At 45.7% G+C, this 25,067-nt stretch overlaps 1 protein-coding gene across 3 annotated transcripts in view; it reads right to left on the minus strand.

Annotated features, from left to right (window-relative positions):
• The window catches only part of CFAP221 (cilia and flagella associated protein 221), a 56,956-nt gene that overhangs the window by 11,292 nt on the left and 20,597 nt on the right, over window positions 1-25,067 (minus strand). For 2 of the 3 annotated variants that reach the window (XM_045031704.1, XM_045031705.1), the window contains exons 16-25: window positions 24,442-24,578; window positions 19,737-19,817; window positions 18,837-18,944; window positions 18,545-18,721; window positions 17,517-17,675; window positions 16,968-17,068; window positions 12,653-12,745; window positions 12,307-12,417; window positions 10,924-10,989; window positions 8,497-9,002 (exon numbers count right to left, since the gene is read on the minus strand). In XM_045031704.1, coding sequence (XP_044887639.1) covers window positions 8,879-9,002; window positions 10,924-10,989; window positions 12,307-12,417; window positions 12,653-12,745; window positions 16,968-17,068; window positions 17,517-17,675; window positions 18,545-18,721; window positions 18,837-18,944; window positions 19,737-19,817; window positions 24,442-24,578 — 1,157 coding nt within the window. In that variant the 3' untranslated portion in view covers window positions 8,497-8,878. Of the gene's footprint in view, window positions 1-8,496; window positions 9,003-10,923; window positions 10,990-12,306; window positions 12,418-12,652; window positions 12,746-16,967; window positions 17,069-17,516; window positions 17,676-18,544; window positions 18,722-18,836; window positions 18,945-19,736; window positions 19,818-24,441; window positions 24,579-25,067 lie in introns of those variants that run through there. The other variant, XR_006582501.1, reaches the window with a different exon arrangement.

The following is a 25,067-nucleotide window of genomic DNA, read 5'->3' on the forward strand; positions in this document are numbered from 1 at the left end:
GAGAATTCCCTGGGCACAGATGCTGCAGAAGACCCTCATAAGGCTGTCTCCCAAGGACCCACTCGGGAGCCTTAGAGTTGGGGGTGTGCTGGGCTGAGGTGGAGGGCAGGAACGGTGTGTCAGGGGTGAGGCCCCAGCATGCAGCATTGTGAAGATTCTGGGCAGCATAACTTATCCCCCCGGTGCTGCCTAAGTCTGCGGGGTGGCTCTCCTGATGCTGGAGCAGCCCAGCATAGCTTGAAGTCACCTTAGCCTCACTTCCCACTTGGCAGCGAGTTCTGTGTTGTGCCTCTTACGTGAGAGTCTGGCCTGCACCTCTGGTCCCTGCCTTTAGATCTTAGGATCTAAGTAAACTAGTGACATAGGTGAGGCGCGAAGGGCACAAGCATTTACACCTTGCAATCGTTCAGAGAGACACGAGTTGCCATCTATCCCCATTTGCTCCCAGCATAACCATCATTAACCAATGGATTGTTTTGCTTAGGCATGATTGCAGAGAGATGTCGGGAAGAGGGATTTGAAAGAGCAGTGGTGTTTTGAACAGATCAGAGGGGGACAGTCCTTGCAGAAAAGGCATTGTGGAAGAACACACAGGGAAGCTTGGGTAGAAGCTGATAAACGGGTAGACAAAGCCTGTGAAACTGGCAGAGCAGAGGAGGTGAGGGAAAGTAGGGGGAGAAAGCTGCGAGAAGAGACAAGAGTGGACAACTAAGGAGGGGCGGCGTTGAATGGCCGTAACTGTTCTGCAGTGTCGCTAGGTGTTGTCAAACAGCTACTAGTGAAGTGATCCTCCATGTGCAAGTATATGTAATGTGACACCCCAGGGCGGGTCATTGGTGTTGGGGACTGAACCTCTGGATTAAAGAGGCCCAGGTCAGTTCGCTGTAAGCCAGTAGTAGACTCAGAAACCTCTCTGGGTTACCACCACTATGGGGGAGAGAGCCCCACGCTGTAAGCCCAGGCTACATATCATATGGGAAATATACATGAAAATGTATAAGCCAGAATCTACCTGACTCAGCAAGTCACCTGAGCACTCCCCTCACATGAGTGATTCCATGGACTTCACTGGGACTGTTCACATGCTTTAAATGAGGGCTCGTCTATATGGCAAAATTGACTGGAACAACTATTCTGGATTAGCTCCCTGTATCGATTGTTACTTTTGAAGTGCATTAATTAGTCTGGAATAAAAGCCACTCTTGTTCCTGAATAGAATGTTGACATGGGGAGCTGCTCTGGACTATAGCTGTTCTGGAGTTCTGATCAATTTCCTTGTGCAGACAAGCCCCCATGTACCATCCCAAACTGGGGCCATTGTTTGTAAAATGCTTTGAGAACATTCAAGATGTAGGGCGCTATATGAATGTAAATGGTTCCTACCCACTGTAGCTGGGCATATCACTATGCATGACACCCAGGCCTCTGGTGTTGCCAGCAGCAGCAAGCACAGTGTGTCCAAACATTACACTAATTGCAAGGACAGAACAGCAAGCACCAGGGAAGGGCAGAAGCAAAAGCCTTGATTATAATGGCTGAAAGCAGTTCTGATGCATGAGGTCCATTTTCAGAGCAACACACAAGGCATTCAGTAGGCAATCCTTTTAAAAATAATGTGAATTAAACCTCTGCTTCTCCTCTTGCTGCACTCAAAATTCACTCAGTGATACATGCATCCAATATCACTGCAAAGGCAAATTATTATTGATTTGTAGGCAACACACAGACTACGGGAGACCAAGCTGGTGACATTTTATATTTTTAATAGGGTGGCAATTCATTGCTGAAGCAAGTGTAATTTGGTTAAGAATTCTGAAGCCCTAGCTACAAATTTAATCAGCTGATTTAAAAAATGGCACCATTATCAGTAACTCGTGTAATTAAACTCTCTCTTAGCAACTACAGTAGTTGAAAAGCTTTTCTCACAGCAGAGAAAACTAACTCACCACAGAAGGTGAAAAAGAATGCCCAATAATGGTGAGATACAATCCTTAGGGCCTGATTCTGCAATCTCATTAACGCTCAGCACTGTAGCACCTTGCAGAATCCAGCCCATAAGGTGCATCTGAAAGCTCTGCTTTGGAAAACATGAATGATACTGATGCGAGAGTGTATCTGACAAGTGAATACCTTACAGGAAGGCATTGCTTCATGGCATTGATATAGCGTGTCTATTGCTGGGGCCACTAGCACCCGCAGCCAGTGACAGAGAATCACCAAATGTTTATAAGAATTTGATCTCACATTTGGAGCACTCATGTAGTTGCCAGGTGCCAGCATGTGTGTTGCTTAACGGTGCCCCTCTAGTGACCAAGTCGCTTCTGTGGTTGCTGAATAGCGCAAGTTATTCTTGCCAAATCTGTCTGGCTATCTATGCCGAATTTCTAACTTCCAGCTCTACTTTTTGTTGTTGATGTAATAGAATCAATACAAAACACTGGATCCTTGTAGAGAAAGAAGGCACGTGTCCACAATGTGTAAGCACAGGAGCCATGGATCTGGGTATCTGTCCTTTCTTGGAGGATAAGGGCTGCATCCCTATAGATCTTTAATTAAGTGCTAATGGCAAGATCTGCTATCAGCCCTATACTGTGGAACAACCATCAGTTGTTTTTAAAATCCTTTTTCCTCTAAATGACGTTTCTACTGTTAAAACAAACAGTTAGTTTAGTTTACGGAGCAGCCTGATCACTGCATACTACTAGTCACAGGCTCAGGAAGGAAAGAACTACAGTTGCTGGAGCTCAGTCACAGCTGCTGGGTAAGCAGGCATAGGGCACTGCCCCAGGGCATGGGTTAAAAGAGTGGGAGAACTGGGGAATTCAACCCTCTGGGATAAGGGAAGGCAGGAGGCCTGACACCTGAGGGGTGCACTCTGAAAGACCAGGGAAGAAACAGAACTGGAGCTAGCACTGCCACCATGCTGGGGTTTTTAAAGGAAAAGGGACCCCCACCCATTCCCCAATCTACACACCTTTAAAAAAACCTGATTTTAAAGGTCTTGGGCAACTTCAGCACATAAGCTGTTACTTCTCAGTGCCTGGGGAAATCATGCCATTGATTTAGGTGTCTAAATATGGGGTTAGGGGCCTAAGTACAAACACCCACATTTGAGATTTTTGGGCTGCAAAATGGGGATCTGATTGGTGGCCCCCAGATGTTGTCGTGAGAGTTAGAAGATTAATGATTATAAAACAGTTGGAAGATACAAATGCTGAGTGTTATTATTTTGCATTCAGAAAATCGCTTAAAAATTTGCACAAATGTACATTTAAATGCTGATTCCTTATGTTTGAAATATATTTTCATACACAGCTTTTAACTCAGACACATGCTGCAGTTTTTCCCCCAGCGACCCTATAAAATGTCATTCAATTTAAAGAGATTGATGACTTTTCTTACCCTTATGAACAAAAAGTGATGTTAATGCCAAATTATCTAGCATTCTAGCCCAAAGATGATTTGCAGATGAAAACATTAACAGTCTAATTTTTAAAATGCACATTTTAAGCTAATTTAGTTCTTCAATGCTCATATTTTAGGTAATCACAGGGGTAAGTGATAAAGCATGATTCAGAATTTCAATATATATTAGCTCAGCTAATGAGACAGGCATTTGCTAGGTAAGATGAATACATCTTAATTTACCAACAGAAGGTAGATAAATAATAGTTTAGCCAATTAATCCTTTTCAAAGTAAGGGAGGAAGAGGCAGATTGACTTGTCTCCAACAGCACAAATTTACCACATCCTGCCTATCAATTTACATGTTCCTGCCCCATGGAAGTCAGTGGGAGTTTAGCCTAAGTAAACAGTGTATTGAAGTATTTGTCTAGATGGTCATAATCTCTCTCTCTCTTTAGGGTGAAAACCATGTGGTAAATACACACATAGTATTATGGGGCTAGTCTGGAAAGCAACTACAAGTTTCCCTACAAGAACTCTTAAGTTACCTTTTTTTAAAAGAACAAGGAGTCCGGGGGCACCTTAAAGGCTAACAGATTTATTTGGGCATAAGCTTTTGTGGGTAAAAAACCCACTTCTTCAGATCCATGCACTGGTTTGTTTCTGACGTATTGCTGTTTACAGCCCATTTCTAAAAGGATTCTGTGCTTCTCCAGTAGGCAACTTAAGTGGCCTCTCCTAGGGAACACTTCTTGTTTTTGAGATATATTGTTTTAAAAAGTGCTACTAGCTTATTTACAAAAATAATGTTTAATCATAGAAATAACTGTTGTGCATGCCAGAAAACGTCTGCATTTAGTGGCTGACACACTTCAGGAAGCACTTATTCTTTAGGCAAGTTTCAAGTTTTCTAAGTAAATGTACAATACATGAACTAAGACAGGGGATGCATGGAATACAATTTAGGAAGAACACAGGAAGCTAAGTCCCTTCTATCCCTGTTATGAGTAGAGCTATGGGGAAAATGAGTTCCCCATTTCATGAAAAATTTTGAGGTTTCAAAAGTGTTTCCTGTTCCACACTGGGACAAAACCAAAATCTCTCACCCATTTATTTTTTTTGGCACCAGATTTGGAATCACCCCTGTCCCCCCATTGCTAATACCTAATGGTTAGGTCACTAACCCAGGTCTCCCACAACCTAGTTCTGACTCAGGCAGAGCAAGGGTTTGAACTTGCGTGTCTACCACATCTCAAGTGTCCTAATCACTGAGCTAGTGTGGTGTGGGTCTTCGAAAAACTTAATTGAAACTGATACATTGGTCAAAACCAAAGCCTTTTAGCATAATCAGCATTTTCCTATAAAAGAAGTTTCACTGAAAAATTCCCCAACCAGCTCTAATTGACTGATGTGGGATAAGCAAAACCAACATTCATATGCTAGTAGGATACAGAATAGAACTTGGAATTATATACTCAGTGCCTTCCGTAATCCAGGTATCCAAAATACTTTGAAGTAGTCAGACGGGGAAGTCATAGATTATGGAAGCAAATGTTTGGCAGCCATTGTGGGGTAGATTCCAAATATGTGGTCAGTCAGTTTGCCCAGCTGTGGTGTGTTGCAGAAACACAACTTCCTATAACTGAAGAATCTGCTATATTGCAAAAAGAGTCAGATTCCTGGGGGCACAAAGGGGACATTAGCTGACCTAATGCCCCCTGACCCTGCTGCACAAGGGGTCACCCTGGGTGATAGAGTCAGCTCCACACCTTCACGCTGTAGGGATAAAAGGTCTGGCTGCTAGACCACCTCTGTGCAGTGGTTGCTGGAGTTGTCCCTGGGGGCTGTGGAAACAAAGCACCTCCACTCTGCATGCTGATCCCTGGCCCTACAAACCCCAAAACGCAGAAGCAAGGTGCATTGCTTTGAAGATGGGTGGTTCTGAGGTTCTGCTAGTTGGGGGGCAGCTGTAATTACCACCATGATTGCATAGCAACTGCACTTCTGGGAATAGTGCTCTGAGAGCTGTTTTATCAACACATTCTCTGGCTGCCCTGGCCACATCCCTTTCCCCACCCACTTTCTGACCCCTTCCTCCACCACCACTATAAGGAGAAACTTGGCTGCTTTGTGCTGCCTCAGTCTAGCATCAACCCTTCTAATGGGGGTCTTTACCCTGGTCGGGAATTGAACCCAGGTGTCACCCTGCAAATTACAGAGTTAAAGAGACAAGTCCCACTAGGCCTGTTGCAAACATGCCTGATTTCCTTCAACAGAAAAAGGAAGCAGCATGTACCTCCCATATTGAAACATGCACTGTAATAAGAGACTCTACAGAAACCCAGTACTTTCAAACTGTCCAGATTTGCCTTATTGGCAACTGTGACTAGGCAGCTAGCAGAAACCTACTGTCCTACTTAGCCTCTCTGAGCCAGCAAAGAAATACATGGCTAGGACTTGCTGTAGCTGTCTGACACACACAGGAGAAAACAGACTCCCTGGTTGCACCACTCCTAGCGCCTTGGGCTTTTTGGTCTGTGTCAGCATTTGTCTGTTCTCTCTGAATCTAATGTGTTTTCTAAGGGACTGCATGTTGAGTAAGTATTTCTGGCATGCAATCCTAACATGCAGTGTACATTGCAGCATTTCATTACCTTACAGGTTCACAGCACATAGGATTCGAGCTTTTTACTTTCAGCTTTTAGATAGCTCAGACTCTTCTTCCAACTGGATAACCAGCTCTCCTTGGATAAACCAAACAAACATGCCAACATACTACTTGTCCATGACAAAGAACTGCTTTATCCCAGCTGCTTAGCACTAGGACAAAAAGTTATACGCATCTCAGGTAAGGGGACACTATACTTTAAACTTCCCCCTAGGATAACTCCTCCCTTAGTTACCTTCCCAAAGTTCAAGCAAGGATGTGTGCTTGGTAATACCTTGGAGCACACTTTCTTCCAGGGAGAAGAGACCACACACACACACTGGGTGAAGGAGCTCTTCTAAGGGGCCCAGTCAGGCAGCACAGAGAGCTTTTCTCTCAGTGCTGGTCATAAACTTACATGAGACAAGCTTTAACTTAAATATACCACAAACTAGAGAATAAACAAGCACTATTTAACCTACTGCAAAGCCAGCCCCCATCTAACCTGTCACGAGTTCCTGTGACCGCTTCCTTTCTCCTAGTCGATAAGCCCTGTTCACCGCCAGCTTTCCCCTCCCTCAGAAGCTCTCTCATTACCCCACAATCTATTCCACCTGCATGACACTTGAGCAAGGAGTTAACTCCCTGACTGCTGGATTCTGGAGGGGACTGTACCCAGGTGGCTCTAGTCACCAGCTAGGGATAGACAGTTGGCCGCACCCAGGGTAAGTTTCTGTCCCTTTCTCAGGGCTCTGTTTATTGTCTTCACAAAGAAAGAAAAGTGCACAACAAGAAACAAACAGTCTCACTAGGGGTTTGTACTGGGTAGGAACCTTTCTGAAACCGGGGGCTTCACAGGAAGGGGGTGGGTAGGTGGCTGGCAGACTTCTGCTCTGGTTACTAGAGAGTACCCTCTCTCCTGGTTTTCCCCTCCCTTCAGGGAGCTGAGTTCATCTTTCTGCTGTCCAGGTGAGACTGTGGGCTAATCGTGAGGTGCTGATCATCTATCTGCTGGGCTGCTCTCTGGGGCAGGGTGCTGCTCCCTGTCTCCCCTCCTTCCCCCAGAATTCAAAGGGGCAGATTGCCCTGTCATAGGGACCAGCTTGCATGTTATTTCTTTGTGGACAATAACAGGGCTTAATTCACCCCTCCCAGTACAAAGCTTGAGTGAACAACTTAGGGTGGAGGTTAAGAGTCAGGGTATGTCTACACTTAAAATGCTACAGCACACAGCTGCTGTAGCGCTTCAGTGTAGACACACACTACTGCAATGGGAGGGGTTCTCCTGTCACTGTAGGTGATCCACCTCCCTGAGGCCATGTCTACATGGGTGAGCTTACGGTGACACAGCTCATGTAGCCGCTCTATGCTGAAGGGAGAGAGCTCTCCCATTGACATAATAAAACCATCTCCACGAACAGCAGTAGCTATGTCGGCAGGAGAGGCTCTCCCTCCGACATAAGGCTCTGCCCACTACCGCTTGTGCCAGTGAACCTTACAGTAGAACCTCAAAGATACAAACACCAGAATTACACACTGACCAGTCAACCGGACATCATGTGAAACTGGAAGTAACCAATCAGGCAGCAGCGAACAACAACAAAAAGCAAATACTGTATTGCATCTTAAACGTAGGCACATCTGGGCTGCCTGTCCCCACCCTTCTCCTTACCCCCACCCCCACGCACGAGGCACCCATTTACAGTAGAAGTTGAATACGCTGAGATTCGCAGGCAAAGCTGTGGGCCCCTGCTGCCAGCCCAAGGCAGCCAGAGCAGGAGAAGCACTGGGGTCTGTGCTGCTTTCCTGTAAGCCGTGGGTGCTGTATTCATCCACCCTCCCCTGGCCAGGAGTGAGGAGGGGGATGTGCTGTTTTCATCACCACCACCCTGGTCGGGAAGGGGACAAGCTTAGAAGCTGCCTGCAAGGAAGCTGTCTAGGTGCCTCTGCAACCTGTCCTCAAGTGTGAACTGCTGGAGCTGGAGCTGTGTTTTGTTCAGTTACGGACAACCTCCATTCCCGAAGTGTCTGTAACTCTGAAGTTCTACTGTATGTTGCTCAGGGGTGTGTGTTTTTTTCACACCCCCAAGTGACATAACTTTTGCTGACATAAGTGGTAGTGTAGACATGGCCTCAGAGGCAGTGGCTAAATCGACAGAAGCACTTTCTACACTGGGGCTAGGTTGGAATAGCTACATCTCTCAGGATGTAGATTTGTCACACCCCTGAGCGGTGTAGCTAGGCCAATGTAAATTCCCAGTGTCGACCAGTCCTCAGTGACCCACCTGCAACAACTCATGGACAGGCCACTGGGCTGTACTGCAGCTCAGCTATGGAATTTATTCTAGCATGTGTGCAAAATCTATATCCAAACAATACAAAAACTAATGAAATCCAAACAATTTCTTCATGTTGATTTTTTTACATTTTATTTGAAAGCAGCACACACTCTCAGACAAAATGCATATAACAGTACTTAGTGGCAGAGGCAAGAGTCCATTAAATAGGTAAGGGGAAAAGTTGTATATAAAACTACAAAATATCCATGTGCTGGGGTAGTTTTCCAGCACTTATCCCCAGTGCACAATGAATGAGCATGTAGGGAAGAATCCCTCACAGAGAGATCATTAAGCTCATATGCAATATATACAGTAAGGGCCATAGCTGAGATTATACTAGAGGCTGCTTGGGCCTACCCAGGACTCTGTTGCTTGTTGAACGTAATTTCATACCTGTTCTGCACAGATACAGAAGTCCTGAACCAGCAATACTGTGGGGTGGAGATACAGCACATTAGCGACAGAGTTGTGGAATTTGTGAACCAGCTTATTCCAGAATGAGGGTTTTGTTGAGTGCTTTCTGCTTCATTTTCTCCATGTGTCCTTGCAGTCTCTCTCTGAGTTTGCTATTCTGGGATTGTAAATACCAATCCAGATGGTCTCTCGGGTCTCTGCAGGAGATGGTGAAAGTAATTTATATTTATAACAACAAGGTAAACTATTATATAAAGGTGATAAAACCAAAGAGAGAGCCATTCATGGCAACGTGTCATATTCACTCTTTTTTTAAGGGCAGGAGATAACTTTAGTAAGGTCTATATAAGTGCTGTTCTACACGAATATATGCAGTATTGAAAAAGGTAACAAGAACTGCAAAGGTGGCTTCCTTCTGAGCTCAGCTAACTGCTGGCCGGGGAGCTAACGACTTACCTTACAGTAAGAATGTACTAGGAGCAATTTCAAGAGTAGTTAGAAAAATGTAAATGTATAATCCAGTAAAACACACACACACACATACAATAATGCTAACGAGCCTTCCAGTGAGAATGCCAGGGACTTCCACTGGCATTGAAAGACACTGAATTGGGCCTTAACTGTTTGTTAATACAATCTTGGTTTCCCCATCATAGAGCCCAAGCAAATAGAGAACTTTTCCCCAGATCTGTCATGCAGGAAATGCTAAACCAGGTTATGGCTGTATTACTGCCGCTGTCTTCTGTGTCCTCTTCCCTCAACAAGGCGATTGTGACCTGTGGATTGGCCAGGCTCTACCATTTCCCAGGCCTGTCCTCAGTCCTCTGTGTAGCCATGTGGAGAAAGCACTGGGCTGAGAATCACAATTTTTCATATTTATTCTTGTTGTTTTGGCCATCAAACCACAAGCTTGTCTGTAACCAAGACACAGAGCCTGTATCATTGCACAATAAAGTGTCCTGAGAATAAATTCAAACTCCATGTCTCATCAGCTCCATGGAGAAGCAGTTTCATAGAGTTTAAAGCCAGAAGGGACTATTAGATCATCTAGTCTGACCTCCTTTATATTGCAAGCCATTAAATTTCACCCAGATACCCCTATGTTGAGGCCAGTGACTTTAGGGAGACCAAAGCATTTCAGTTCTCATAAGACTAAGCTACTGTGTGTCCCAGCAGAGAACAGGAGAGACCAAGGTGCCAGTAATGCCTGAGGCTCCTGCAATGGCAGGGAATTGATTAGATGAGATATGCCCAGCTGATCCTAGCAGGCGATCCATAGTCCAGGCTGCAGAGAATGGTCAAAACCCCCAACTCCCTGTTGATCTGACCTGGGGGAAAATTGCTTCCCAACCTCCAACTAGTGATCAGTTTGACCTTGAACATGTGCCAGGCATCTGAGAGAGGATTCCCTGCTCTGGTCTACCCCATCCAGTATCCCACCTCCTGTTGTGGCCAATTTCTGATGCTTTAGAGGAAGGTGAAAAACAAAATAAACCAAAAAACCCACAACCATGTTGGCAAAGAGATATCCTAAGAATAGCAAGCGAGAGCACTATATTCTCTAGTAGATGTAATTACTGGTCTACAACTAATGCTAATGGGAGTTTTGTGATCACCTGCAAAGTAATCTAAACAACACAGCCTCCTCTGGCTAGTGCAGAAGTACCCAAAGCTCAATGAACAGAACATTTCTAATGCAATATTCTGCCCTGTTCAATAGAGGTTCTTATGCTGTGTTCATTACTATAGTATGTAAGTGCCTTTCAGTCATGCATTAAACGGTGTGACTGATACCTGTCACATGTCTGTTCTTTCATCCGTTCCCCGGGGGGAGAAGTGTGAGTAGGGAGTGTTTTGTTTTGATTTTTTATAACACACACACACATGCGCACACCAACCTGTTTGTTAGAGAAAGCCAGATCAAAGAAATGTGCCCTGCACTTAGAGTGAAAGGGGGTGAGGTCTGTGATGGTCTTTGGTTCCTATGAGAGTTCATTCCAAAGCCGTGGGCCAGTCTGTCTCCTGATAGAAGACGTGTTTAAAGCAGGGTGGTTTTTTTTAGCTTTGTAAAAAACAGAATTTTAGAAGACTCAATCTTATAGTCACACATCTTCTTACCCAGAAAGAGGAGCCGAGGTATCCACTATGTTGCTGGAAGCAAGTTTAACATCCAGGGGTGTATCACTAGGAGAAAAAGGCCATTCTTTATTAACACAAACTATTCCAGATCCTCATGTTCTAAACAACACAGTGAGAGGAAATAGAGAAAGCAGTACTGAGACACATAAGTAAACCCAGGTATGTATGTACTATAAATTATTGTCAATTGACACTGAGATGCAGAGATGACAGTAATTACAGTTGCCATAATGCTTGGCATTTATATAATGCTTTATGGATGATACGCTGCCTACGGGGTTTGGAAACTCAATTCCTTTTCAAATTCATGGGAATGAGGTGACTTTGAAAATCACAGCCTGCAAATTCAAAGCTCTGGATAAGTTGATTTCTCAACAGCTTTGTGAGGGAGGCAGGTAAGCATTATTACCCCCGTTTTACAGATGGCAAAACTGAAGCATGGAGAGGTGGAGCAATTGGCCCAAAGCCACAGTGAGTCAGCGAGAGAGCCAGAGTTAGAACACAGGACCGCCTCATGCCATTTTGCCAGACCACATTACCTCTGGCTTAAGACCCCGACCTCCAAAATACCGTGCTCACCATCATATTTTACCACTTTAGCCCTGTTCACCTTCCCTGTCCTCCTCAGCCCCCCTCACACCCTTTTACAGCCCCCCACAGGTGTGCTTACCCTCACTTATCTAATACATCTTGAAGTCAGGACAACAGAGTTAGCCGTACTTTTCCCTCATCACCTAACCCACAAAACTCCTGTCCATTCCCCAGAGCACTCCCCATCCCCTGCCAGCCAGCCTGGCTCCCCAGAATCCCTGTGCTGAGCTGTGGAAGCAATGCAGCCTAGCAGTATTGGAGAATGGAAGTCACCAGCAGAACTTGATTGGTCCCTTTGCTTTTCCTTGCAGAGACCAGGTTATACCAAAAAAGGGGAATGGCTCTTTGTGTTTATAAATGTGACATTTGAAAAGCAGCTTGTGTGTGAGACACCATGGGAATGACTATGTGTGGGAAGCTGTGACTCTTTCGCTGGGGAAGTCTAAAACAAACATCACCATCCCAAGGGAAATTTCAAAGGACTCATTTCCTCTGCCAATGTCAGTAAATATCTGACCAAAAAAAACCATTATAGAAAATTCACCTGGCCGAAGAAGAGCGAGTGTGTTTTATTTTGGAGACTAAATTCAAATCTTAAAGCGTGAAACAAATGGATTCAGTTCCGCTCCAAGTGCGCGATCTGCACATCATCTTAATGATGGCACTGCTAGGGGACCTCAGCAATGAGCTTGTACATAAACCTAAACAAGAGAAGTGCCCTCAAATTCCTTGCCAAACATCTTCCCTCTATTTAAATAAATATACATTTACCTTCCATCTTTCAGTAGTTTACTTTTGACTTCTTCCCCTGGTTCAATCTGTGGAAATTCGGCTTTCAGCATATCTGGAGTAAGAACCACTTTTAACTCAGCTTCAGTCTCACTGAAAATGAATATGTTGAAAAACACTTAGTTTTTACCTATTATTATTTTTTACCTGTCCTATATTTTTTAGCTTTGGAAAACAAAAGGATGTGTTATGCGAGAGGAACCATCTGTACTTTTTTGTTGCTCTGTGAGTGTTTTTATACACATGCTATATGTACACACACGCACACACACGGGTGCTAAAAACTCAGTGCAAATTATATTAAATAAATAATAGAGAGGTAACTTACCAGCCAATTATATTTTCCTTGTCTCTCTCTGGTAAGTCATCCAGCATTGGTGGTACCTCTATTGGAAGCATATCTAAATTGTAGGGATCACTACTGTGGAAATGACATAATCATATGTTTGAGATGAGAAGGTAGGGTAATGGCACATGATAAATATGTTCTGGGGATCTTCACATTATAAATATTCTGGAAAATCCAGATACTTTGGAAAGCAAATACATCAGCTACCTATAGACCAGGGGTGGGCAAACTATGGCCCCCACATCCAGCCCGGCCCCCGAGCTCCTGGCCCAGGACGCTAGCCCCCGGCCCCTCCTCTGCTGTCCCCCTCCCCCGCAGCCTCAGCTTGCTCGCTCTGCTGCCGGCGCAATGCTCTGGGCGGTGGGGCTGTGAGATCCTGGGGCAGCACAGCTGCAGAGCCTGGCCTGATCCGGTCTCTGTGCTGCATGGTGGTGGCGGCGGTGGCGGCAGAGTGGCCCGGCTCCAGCGCCGCCAGCCACCGGTGCTCCAAGCAGCTTGGTAAGGGGGCAGGGAGCAGGGCGGGGTTGGATAGAGGGCAAGGGAGTTCAGGGTTGTGGTCGGGGGCAGGGGTATGGATGGTGGTCGGGGAGGAAATGAATGGGGGCAGGGGTCCCGGGGGTCAGTCAGGAAGGAGCGGGGGTTGGATGGGGCAGAAGGAGGCAGTTGGGGACAGGGAGAAGGGGTCCCAGGCAGAGGTCCCAGGGGGGCTGTCAGGAATGAGAGGAGGGGTTGGATGGGGCAGTGGGGGCCCGGAGGCAGTCAGGGGAAAGGGGTCCCAGGGGTGGGGCAGATAGGAGGTAGGGGCCGGGCCACGACCCGCTCCCCTAACTGGCCCTCCATACAATTTACGAAACCCGATGCGGCCCTCAGGCCGAAAAGTTTGCCCACCCCTGCTACAGACACATGAGTCAGCAAAGCACAGTTTTGTTCTTTAAAGGTTAGATCCAAAATTGGTAAAGTTAGGCACCTGAGAATATATTTAGGCACCTAAATAAGTAGCTTGATTTTCAAAGCAGCTGCATCTCCCATTAACCTCAATGGCAGCTTTGAGTGCTCAGCACCTCTGAAAGTCAGGCCATCTATTTAGGTGCCTTAGTTACCTAACATTAGGTTCCCAGGTTTTGAAATAGTCATAGTTAGGTTTTCACTCAGCTATGAGTGTGTTACACTGCTAATGCAGATAGCTGTAGTAGGTACTAAAGACCTCAATTCAGCAAAGCACTGAAGCATGTGCTTATTTTAAGCACGTACTTACATTTCACTGGCTTCCAGGGGACTTAAGTACCTGCTTATAGTTAAGCACATGACTGAAAGACTCCCACTGACTTCATTGGGCTTTTGGTCCATGCCCTGCAGAACAGGGTTGCATTTAAGTATGTTCTGAATTGGGGCCTAAGTGCTATGCTCCAAGTGAATTAGCATCACCCTCTTCCCTGCTGCAGAGCTAGAACTATGGGAGCAGGGTGTGTAAAGCAAAGCTGCTGTGACCCACAGTGGCAGTGGGGAGGGGAGGAAGAGAGATGTTGCAACCAGATGCATGTCCTGCTCACACCTTCACACATGCAGGGTATGCAGAGCTGAGTTGCTAGTATCTCCCCGCAGTGCCTGGGGCTGAAGTGGAGAACAGTTTTAGTCCATAAGGTCGGCTCTTATTAGACTGAAATGCCACTTGCAGGGCTAGATTCTGCCCCCCACACTCATACTGAGCCTGATCCACTGCCCACCATAGGCGGCAGGTTTGTATAATTTTTGGTGGGGCCCAAAATGGTGGTGCCCCCCCGCTCCCGCCCTGTAAGCCGATATAAAATGAAGCTACAACGCGTCAGTGCCACAAGATTACAAGGGTCAATTAAAAGTGGAAAGTCAGAAGCAGCACTTGCCTACTTCAATATACAGTATTATATTTTGTTGCATCTGTTGTGATGAAGTGGGAATGTTCTTAATATTTTCTCTGAATACTGTGTGGGTGCCTCAGTTTCCCCTGCAAGATGCCAACTGAAGGTGTTGGGGACAAAGAGATCAGGTGGCCTCCTTGTCCAGAAGAGACACAGAGGCCAGAGGAGGGAGTGTCAGTTTGGAGCTGGCTGGGGAAATTGGGAGAGACCCAGAACTTGGTTCTGGGCTCCCCACCCCCCAAGATGGACCTGACAGAGGGGTTCTGTTTTCTGTACCAACAAGCTCTGTTTAAACTGTGTTCCCGTCATCTAATAAACCTTCTGTTTTACTGTCTGGCTGAGAGTCACATCTGACTGCGGAGTTGGGGTGCAGGGACCTCTGGTTGCCCCAGGACCAGCCTGGGCAGACTCACTTTGGAAAGTGCATGACGTGGAAGGGCATGCTGAATGCTCCGAGGTCAGACCCAGGAAGGTGTAAGCTTCTTGCCCTGGAGACAGTATGCTCCGAGAGAGGAGGCTCCCCCAGAGTCCTGACTGGCTTTGTATGGAGATGTTCCAAAGCATCACAGCATCCCCTTCCACACCGTGCACTTCCCAGAAGTCCGCACAGGCACTGACACTCCCTCCTCCGGCCTTTGTCTCTTTTCCAGGCATTAGGAGGCCACCTGATCTCTCTGTTCTCCAACACCTTCAGTTGGCACCTTGCAGGGGAAACTGATTTGGGAGAAATGAAGTAAAAGCTGCCCAAACCGAGCTTGAGCACTCCTGAATTTTGAGGTGTTCAAATCTGGAAGGCAGGTGCTGGGGGTGGGAGAGGGCTGTGGGCTCCATGGGGGAGCATGGCAGCAACTGTCTGGAGCTGCATGGAGCCAGATACGCTGGTCTGAGTGGCACAGTAAGCAGTTTGGGGTTGGAGAAGAGGTAGGGAGTTCCGGGGGGCAGTCAAGGGACAAGGAGCAGGGGGAGTTGGATGGGGCAGAGGTTCGAAGGGGCAGTCAGGGGACAGGCAGCAATTGGATAGGCATGGGAGTCTAAGAGGTTTATCAGGGGACAGGTAGGGGGTGCGGTCCTGGGGGGGGGAAGTTGGGTGGGGTCTCAGGAGGGGGCAGTTGGGGACAAGGAGAAGGGAGGCTTAGATAGGGGCTGAGGTCCCTAGGGGCAGGGGTCTCGGGAGGGGGTAATTGGGGAACAAGGACCAGTGGGGCTTAGATAGGGGGTGGAGGTTCTGGGGGGCAGTTGGGGCAGGGGTCTGGGGAGGGGGCAATCAGCGGACAGAGGCTGGGATTCAAAGGGCTCTGGGCTGCTGGCAGCCGCGGGGATCCCAGAGCCCTTTAAATCCCAGCCCCGGCTGGGAGTCAGAGGACTCTGGGCTGCCTGCAACCGCAGGGAGCCCAGAGCCTTTTAAATCCCAGCCGGGGCCGGGAATCAGAGGGCTCTGGGCTGCCCGCTGCGGCGGGGAGCCCAGAACCCTTTAAATCTCAGCCGCTGCTGGGATTTAAAGGGCTCTGGGCTGCCTGCAACCGCGGGGAGCCCGCAGCCCTTAAAAACTCAGCCGCGGCAGGGATTTAAAGGGCTCTGGGCTGCCTGCAACCGGGGGGAGCTGAGACCCTTTTAAATCCCAGCCGGCGGCTGGGAATCAGAGGGCTCTGCGCTGCCCGCTGCGGCGGGGAGCCCAGAGCCCTTTAAATCTCAGCCGCGGCTGGGATTTAAAGGGCTCTGGGCTGCCTGCACCCGCGGGGAGCACAGAGCTTTTAAAATCCCAGCCGCGGCCGGGAATCAGAGGGCTCTGGGCCCCCCGCCGCAGCCGGCAGCCCAGAGCCCTCTGATTCCCGGCCGCGGCTGGGATTTAAAGGGCTCTGGGCTGCCTACAACCGCGGGGAGCCCAGAGCCTTTTAAATCTCAGCCGCTGCTGGGATTTAAGGGCTCTGGGCTGCCTGCAACCGCGGGGAGCCCAGAGCCTTTTAAATCCCAGCCGCAGCCGGGAATCAGAGGGCTCTGGGCTTCCCGCTGCAGCAGGCAGCCCAGAGCCCTCTGATTCCCGGCCGCGGCTGGGATTTAAAGGGCTCTGGGCAGCCCTGGCGGCGGCGGCGGCAGCGGCGGGGGGGTGCTCCAAGCAGGGGAGAAAAAACATTGGTGGGGCAGAGCCCCTGCTTGGGATTTATTCATGGGGCTAAAGCCCCAGAGCCCCATATAAGTCGGCGCCTATGCTGCCCACTGAAGTCAATGTGAGTCTTTCCACTGGCTTCAATGGATTGGGCCCAGTGAGTAGTAATTTACTCTGCACATAGTCCTCTTTGTTTCAATGGGACAATGTGTGGAGTTAGTTACTGGTCGATATGAGTAAGGGTGGCAGAATCTGGCCCGGAGTGAAGTTGTTTGATGTTCAAATTCTTTCTTACCAATGATGCATCACTGTGCTTGCCAGAGTGGGAGCATTAGACAAGGCTGAATAAACCACTGATGGGAATCGTCTCCAGTACGTTACTCCTCGAATGACTTCCTGGAACGACAACAGTCCCAGTGACCATGCGGGTAAAATGCAATCAGTAAAGAAAGGAAGGGTGGGAGAAATGCGTGCAGGAGGGAATGCCTTGCTTTGCTTGGTTAAAGCCTGTGTTTACTGAGCTTCAGTTCTCTTCATCTGAAAAGTTACTGGCTCCAGTGCAGGGCCCTGGAGATGCAGTAGGGGGTTAAAAGAGGGAAATCGTGAGGCGATCCTCAGGGCTGCTGCAGAAAGGTCATGGAGAAGCTCTAGGGAGGAACAAGCTTCAACCAATGAACAATCACATTTACCCATAAATGCTAATAATCAACTGCGTATGCCATTAATAGCGTAACACATCTTCCATTTGGGATAACTGTTTATGTTCTATTTGAGTCTACAAGGCAAATTCTCTGCTGACTTACACCCTTTGCAACTAATATTTCGCCGAAACCAAAAGCTGTACCTTGTGATGCAGAAATTTCTTTTGTGTAATTGGAATGCTGGATCCTGTGGGATATTCTTTGGTGAATCTATATTTTGGATGAGGGCAAAGATGATACTCAATGTTTGTTTCTGAATAGTCCAAAGGCTGCATACAGACATACAATCCTGGACTAGGATTCTGAAAACAAACGCAAAGAAGAGATTAAAAAAAAATAATTCTGAGCCCTTTGAGCAACTCTGTCACTGAAAAAGTCAGTTCTTGTCATTAATAAGAAAAGGATTCCCAGCTCATACTCCACCACCTAGATCCCACTTTGCCTCTTTAGTTCAACTCAACACCTGATCTCTTCTTCCTCCCTTCTACCCCAGGTCTAAGTCTGTCCTATGATCCCCTATGGAACACGGCTAGCAACAGACACTACCTGGGACCACTCCTGGCCCACTGATTTCACTGGGAGGTAGGCACTTTTAAATATTCCACTAGGCATCTAGCAGTGTCTTTAGGCACCTTAAATACCTTTGAAAACCCGCCTATGATCATGGGCACTATAGAACACTCTAAGATGGATACACAGAACCCAAGGAGCATTCCTCCTCCTCAACCCTTTCTCATTCTGTCTAAAGACCAGGCAGAACTGAAGACCCTGAGAGCAGGAGAACTGTGTCAACCCTATCCCATGTAAGGAGGTGCACAATGCCACACAGGGGTTGGAGAGGAGGCAAGGCTATGGCCCTCCTCTGTGCTGACCTGCAGATGAGCAGGGGACAGGCTGCAGCCCATATAGAATGTGGTCGTGAGTGTGCTGGGGAGCTCTGGATGTCATTCAGCACTTACCTGTAGCTCCCCCTGGAGGTGGGGGAGTGTGGCTCTGGCACCTCCATAGGAGGGCTGTGCCCTACAGCACCATTTAGCCCTGTGACACACAGTTTTTATATATAAACCTAAGGAAGGTAATTGTCTTCCAATTCCTTACCAACCCTGTAATGGAGCAAACGTACATTTCCCTCCGGTCCTTGGAGGCTTTACTAGAGCCGAGTTTTACTTACAAATATGCGAAGTGAGTGACTGTCTGGAGGTTGGAGTAACGCTTTGGGAGCTGCCAGGTTTAAAAAGCTCGTGGCCCTTTCCAAGGATTTCTCTCCTGGGTGTTCGTGTAGATCCTCCTGTGGCGAGGGAGGACTGAGCTGTGGCTTTGGAGAAGTTACTATTGAGATCAGCTCATCCTGGAACAAGTCAGAAGACAAATGTTTTCAGGGTGCAGAGGGAGTTTTGGTGTAAAATATTGTGGCAAAATGCTATGCAGTGAAACTAAATAATGGACGTTGGTTGACTTGTTACCTTGGCTCCCTGCTTTAATGGTCGGGAAAGATTTTGAGGTTTATAACTTGTTGATGCATAGTGTGTACAAAATGGCTGGTACCCCATAATGCTGAAGTGCTGAGGAACCTAGGTACAAATGAAGAGGATTTATTGTGACACATGCATATGGAAGTCAGTGTGTTCTAACTTTCCAGCTCTAACATAGACACTTCACATGGTTTCTTGCTGTAACAGATGCTTGGACCATCATTTGGTGACAGTGACATCTGACGAAAACTTTGAGCAGGAATACTTAAGCCCTGTCAAATGAATTTGTGAAGGAATGTTTTCACTCTAGATGTTTTCTACAAAGGATCATGTGTGAAGTAAGCCCAAGACATATAGTTGCTCAAAGGCTGTCTTCAGTCTTACGATTCAGGAAGGTGAGAGAGCAGAAGAGCAGAACACTGGAGACACCATCCACTGGGGACACAGAACCTCATGCCTATGATGTGGTCTTCATCAGCTTGGTGAGCACATGGACTGACACTCAATGTGGAGAGTCTGACCCTGCAGACCCTTACTATGTCACTAGCCCTTTCCCATGCAAGTAGTCCTATTTAAGAAGTCATAGCAGTTGTATCAGTAGAAAGTCTGTCTGAGGTGCAATGGCTCGAAGAGGTCACACACTAGGGTGGTGCACCTCTGTACTGCTCTCTATTGCTGCCTCTCCATTAATACCGCAAATGAGTCCACGCATTTAGGGAGCTAACAAAAGATAAATCCCACAGTCCTTAATCGGACAAAACTCCCATTGACCTGAATGACAGGCACTACTGGTTCTTACACAAAATGCGGCACTGTATTTCTTATGTCACAGTGACCCTAATGAAAGAAAGCAATAGGATACAGGTGAGTGACTAAGCTGTATCGTCTCACCTTTAAGTCGTAGAATGGGTGAATGTGCTTGACTTTCATGTCTAAAGACTTGACAGGAACTGGACCAAGACCATCGGGAGCCTGAAACAATACAGTATTTTAAGACAACAATATACTGGGCATTTTCTTTTTCAGCTGAAATAAGTCATCAGTACAGCCAGTTGGAAAAACGGGGAAAGAATTTTGGAAACATTTGACCAGCATTTTCTTTCTGTCTTTTTGGGTTGTTGAAATTTCAATTAATTTTTTTCTCCCCGAAAAAGTCAAATTCCAGAAAATTTCAATCTGCTCCAGCCATTGCTGCATTATTATGAACTTGAGGACAGTACATAAGAACATAAGAACATAAGAAAGGCCGTACAGGGTCAGACCAAAGGTCCATCTAGCCCAGTATCTGTCTACCGACAGTGGCCAATGCCAGGTGCCCCTGAGGGAGTGAACCTAACAGGCAATGATCAAGTGATCTCTCTCCTGCCATCCATCTCCATCCTCTGACGAACAGAGGCTAGGGACACCATTCTTACCCATCCTGGCTAATAGCCATTTATGGACTTAGCCACCATGAATTTATCCAGTCCCCTTTTAAACATTGTTATAGTCCTAGCCTTCACAACCTCCTCAGGTAAGGAGTTCCACAAGTTGACTGTGCGCTGCGTGAAGAAGAACGTCCTTTTATTTGTTTTAAACCTGCTGCCTATTAATTTCATTTGGTGACCCCTAGTTCTTGTATTATGGGAATAAGTAAATAACTTTTCCTTATCCACTTTCTCAACATCACTCATGATTTTATATACCTCTATCATGTCCCCCCTTAGTCTTCTCTTTTCCAAACTGAAGAGTCCTAGCCTCTTTAATCTTTCCTCATATGGGACCCTCTCTAAAACCCTAATCATTTTAGTTGCTCTTTTCTGAACCTTTTCTAGTGCTAGAATATCTTTTTTGAGGTGAGGAGACCACATCTGTACACAGTATTTGAGATGTGGGCGTACCATGGATTTATATAAGGGCAATAATATATTCTCAGTCTTATTCTCTATCCCCTTTTTAATGATTCCTAACATCCTGTTTGCTTTTTTGACCACCTCTGCACACTGCGTGGACATCTTCAGAGAACTATCCACGATAACTCCAAGATCTTTTTCCTGACTCGTTGTAGCTAAATTAGCCCCCATCATGTTGTATGTATAGTTGGGGTTATTTTTTCCAATGTGCATTACTTTACATTTATCCACATTAAATTTCATTTGCCATTTTGTTGCCCAATCACTTAGTTTTGTGAGATCTTTTTGAAGTTCTTCACAATCTGCTTTGGTCTTAACTATCTTGAGTAGTTTAGTATCATCTGCAAACTTTGCCACCTCACTGTTTACCCCTTTCTCCAGATCATTTATGAATAAATTGAATAGGATTGGTCCTAGGACTGACCCTTGGGGAACACCACTAGTTACCCCTCTCCATTCTGAGAATTTACCATTAATTCCTACCCTTTGTTCCCTGTCCTTTAACCAGTTCTCAATCCATGAAAGGACCTTTCCTTTTATCCCATGACAGCTTAATTTACGTAAGAGCCTTTGGTGAGGGACCTTGTCAAAGGCTTTCTGGAAATCTAAGTACACTATGTCCACCGGATCCCCCTTGTCCACATGTTTGTTGACCCCTTCAAAGAACTCTAATAGATTAGTAAGACACGATTTCCCTTTACAGAAACCATGTTGACTATTGCTCAAGAGTTTATGTTTTTCTATGTGTCTGACAATTTTATTCTTTACTATTGTGGTACCGACGTTAGACTTACCGGTCTGTAATTGCCGGGATCACCCCTAGAGCCCTTTTTAAATATTGGCGTTACATTAGCTAACTTCCAGTCATTGGGTACCGAAGCCGATTTAAAGGACAGGTTACAAACCTTAGTTAATAGTTCCGCAACTTCACATTTGAGTTCTTTCAGAACTCTTGGGTGAATGCCATCTGGTCCCGGTGACTTGTTAATGTTGAGTTTATCAATTAATTCCAAAACCTCCTCTAGTGACACTTCAATCTGTGACAGTTCCTCAGATTTGTCACCTACAAAAGCCAGCTCAGGTTTGGGAATCTCCCTAACATCCTCAGCCGTGAAGACTGAAGCAAAGAATCCATTTAGTTTCTCCGCAATGACTTTATCATCCTTAAGCGCTCCTTTTGAATTTTGATCATCAAGGGGCCCCACTGGTTGTTTAGCAGGCTTCCTGCTTCTGATGTACTTAAAAAACATTTTGTTATTACCCTTGGAGTTTTTGGCTAGCCGTTCTTCAAACTCCTCTTTGGCTTTTCTTATTACACTCTTGCACTTAAGTTGGCAGTGTTTGTGCTCCTTTCTATTTGCCTCACTAAGATTTGACTTCCACTTTTTAAAGGAAGTCTTTTTATCTCTCACTGTAAAGGGCAGTTAATAAAATGTAACACTTCCATTTTTTTCACTATTTTGCCAGCACTTTTAATAAACCTATTGTCTGAATTAACAGTAGTTGGTGTTTTGTTTTTCTCATATAGCCACTATGGTACTTAAGGAATTTCACAGATGAATTCTCTGAGTTGGCCTCTGCATTGATGTTGGAGTCCTCATGGATTATGGGTTGTTGGCATTTCAATGTGCAATGGTCCTCGGCTCAGATGGGCGCTTAGATGTTCTCCTGGAAGTTAAAGACTCTTTGGGCTTTAACCCAGAAGCCTACGGAAAGCTGTAATAGGTCTAGCCATGTGCATGATTTCCTTTGTTTGTTGTTTGAATACATCATGCATAAGGCTACGTTTATGTCATGGAGCTCATGGAAGACACGGAATCTGTGACTTCCAGAGACCTCCGAGACATTCTCTGCTTCAACCCAAGGAGCTGTGAGACTCTGGAGCTGGCAGCCAGCGGGGCCCTGGCAGGGTTCCAGCGACAGGTGACAGCAGCGACAGGGGGCTCCCTGCAAGTTTCCAGCAACAGGTGACAGACTTCTGAGGGGGCCCTCCTCAGGGATCCAGCGATGGGAGACAGCCTTGCGCGGGGAGAGGGCGCTTCGGGCGAGCAGCTGGGGGTATTCCAGACAGGTCACAGCTTCCGTGAATTTTTGTTTATTGCCCGTGACATGTCCGTGACTTTTACAAAAAAAAACCATGACAAAATCTTAGCCTTAATCATGCTTTTAGCCCTTTAGCACAAACATTTGTAAGACAGCTACCACTGCAGCATTTAAATAAGGGGAGAGTGTGTTTCCAAATGGATAGAGCACTGGACACAGGCTAAGGAGATGTGGGTTCTATTCCTGGCTCTACCACTGGCCTGTTGGATGACTCTGGGCAAGTCACTTAGTCTCACAGTTTCCCCATCTGTAAAATTGGGATAAATATACTAACCTCCTTTGTTAAGCGCTTTGAGATCTACTGATTAAGAGGGCTATATGAGAGCTGGGTATTGTCATTAATAAGTATCTTGTTAGATGGTCTCACCGACTCTTTGTAAATGGGGGTTAACCTATATCAGTGTCAGAGCTAGTCTGTTTCTTCATGTGATATTGTTGTATATCTCTTATCCCATGCACCCTGCAAGATCAGTCTCTCCCCTGGAGGAATCCTGCCAGTTATGTGCAGGAGGACTCCATTTGTGTGATTTTTCATCTGCATCTGTGTCTCTACAGCAATTTAAAATAAAGGGCACATCTTCAACTACTCTTGAAATGGGATAAAGGTTCCAAGCCCAACACTGCCCTTACTTATAAAGTTGCAACTCCCAGGGAGGTCAATGGTATCTTTACTGTAATCTTTAAAGAATCTTACAGAGTGAAATCTGTCTTAAGGGACCCCGCAAGTGATGAACAAAACCAGATGATTAACGGAAGTTGCAGATGATCTGGTTCATATACAAACAGTGTGTAAATCCATTCAATGATTCTGTATTGCAAGGAGCTCCAGACCTGCTGAACCATACAGACAGTTTTCAGATACAAACACATGATCTTAGAACAGAGCTCTCTAAAGAGTATTGGCCTTTAGAGATCTCTTTGTATTTGAGGACAAAAATTAATATGAGACAGGGAAATGACCTTTTTGTTGGTCAGAATGGTTAATGCACTGACTCTCGTCTATAATGTGCAGTGTGGGAATTCCTTCTTTATAGGAAACAAGAGTATAAGGTGTGTTACTAAGTGATACCAACATTTGGGGATATTTTTAGTAGCCTTACAGCCACTTATCTCATTCTGACTCTGCACTGTACTGTGCTGGGCATTGCTCAGCGTTAGGAGATCGTACAGAGTGCATATTTTAATGTAAACTTTAAAAAAGTTGAGGAAAATTATTGGGCAATAATAGTTTTTAACCAGCTGACTAGGGCAGGGACCTTGCTTTCATATGTATGTAAAGTCCTATGCACGTCTATGGTATTATAGAAAGAGCCTAGTATTTGGTATAACAGAACTAATACCATGATGTTTATACTTCTAGGGCCAGATCCTCAACTGATGTACATTGTCACAGTTCCATCAACATCAATGGAGCTTCACCTACAGCAGCTGAAAATCTGGATCCAGCTTTTCAGGCCAAGTTCTCATTCACACTAATGCTTTTACCTTACTCTGGGTATCATATTTATACCCACTTTAGGTAAAGTGGCCTGAGCGTAAATGAGAATCAGACCCTTCATTTCTAGTAACTGATTTGTTGCCACTATAACCAAGGGACCTACCAGTTCATCAGACCACTGAGGTGGATGGTAGGTTGGGAATCTGAAAGGTAATATGTGATCTACAGACAAGTTGAAAGCAACGCTCTTATGCTCTTCATCCATAGCTGTTGAGCTGATGATTTTCAAACTGCTGTTTTCTGCCATGTGGAGAGAAAGAATCAAGATCTTGAAATAAATGTTAAGATATTCTCTCAAAAAGCAAACCAAACCACAGCACAGACTTTTAACTTCTTCCTAAGTCAGGATTTGCCCAGCCATTTTGATATAAATCGTAAGGTATTATTTCACAGGGGCTCTAGATGCCACATTTAAGAGCAGACTTGGAAGCATTTGATTTTTATTGGTAAATGTTGGTAAACATCAATTTCACTGGAAAAACACAATCTGAAAAAAATATTTCCATCAATAATATTCTAAAATTTACAGATAGGAGGAAGAAAAATGCTGTTTGAGAACATATTAGTTTGATTTAAGGATATTTACTTTGTATATTTTGACCTGTGATGTTGACAATTTGTATTTTAACATTTATAAAACTTTAACGTTCAAATCTGTGCCTGCTGTCATTAAATAGTTAATATCTGTCTCCCACTATTGTCTGACTCACCCCCATTATTTCCCACAAC

This window comes from Mauremys mutica, chromosome 10 (genome assembly GCF_020497125.1).
Source record: "Mauremys mutica isolate MM-2020 ecotype Southern chromosome 10, ASM2049712v1, whole genome shotgun sequence".
Classification (NCBI taxonomy): domain Eukaryota; kingdom Metazoa; phylum Chordata; order Testudines; family Geoemydidae; genus Mauremys; species Mauremys mutica.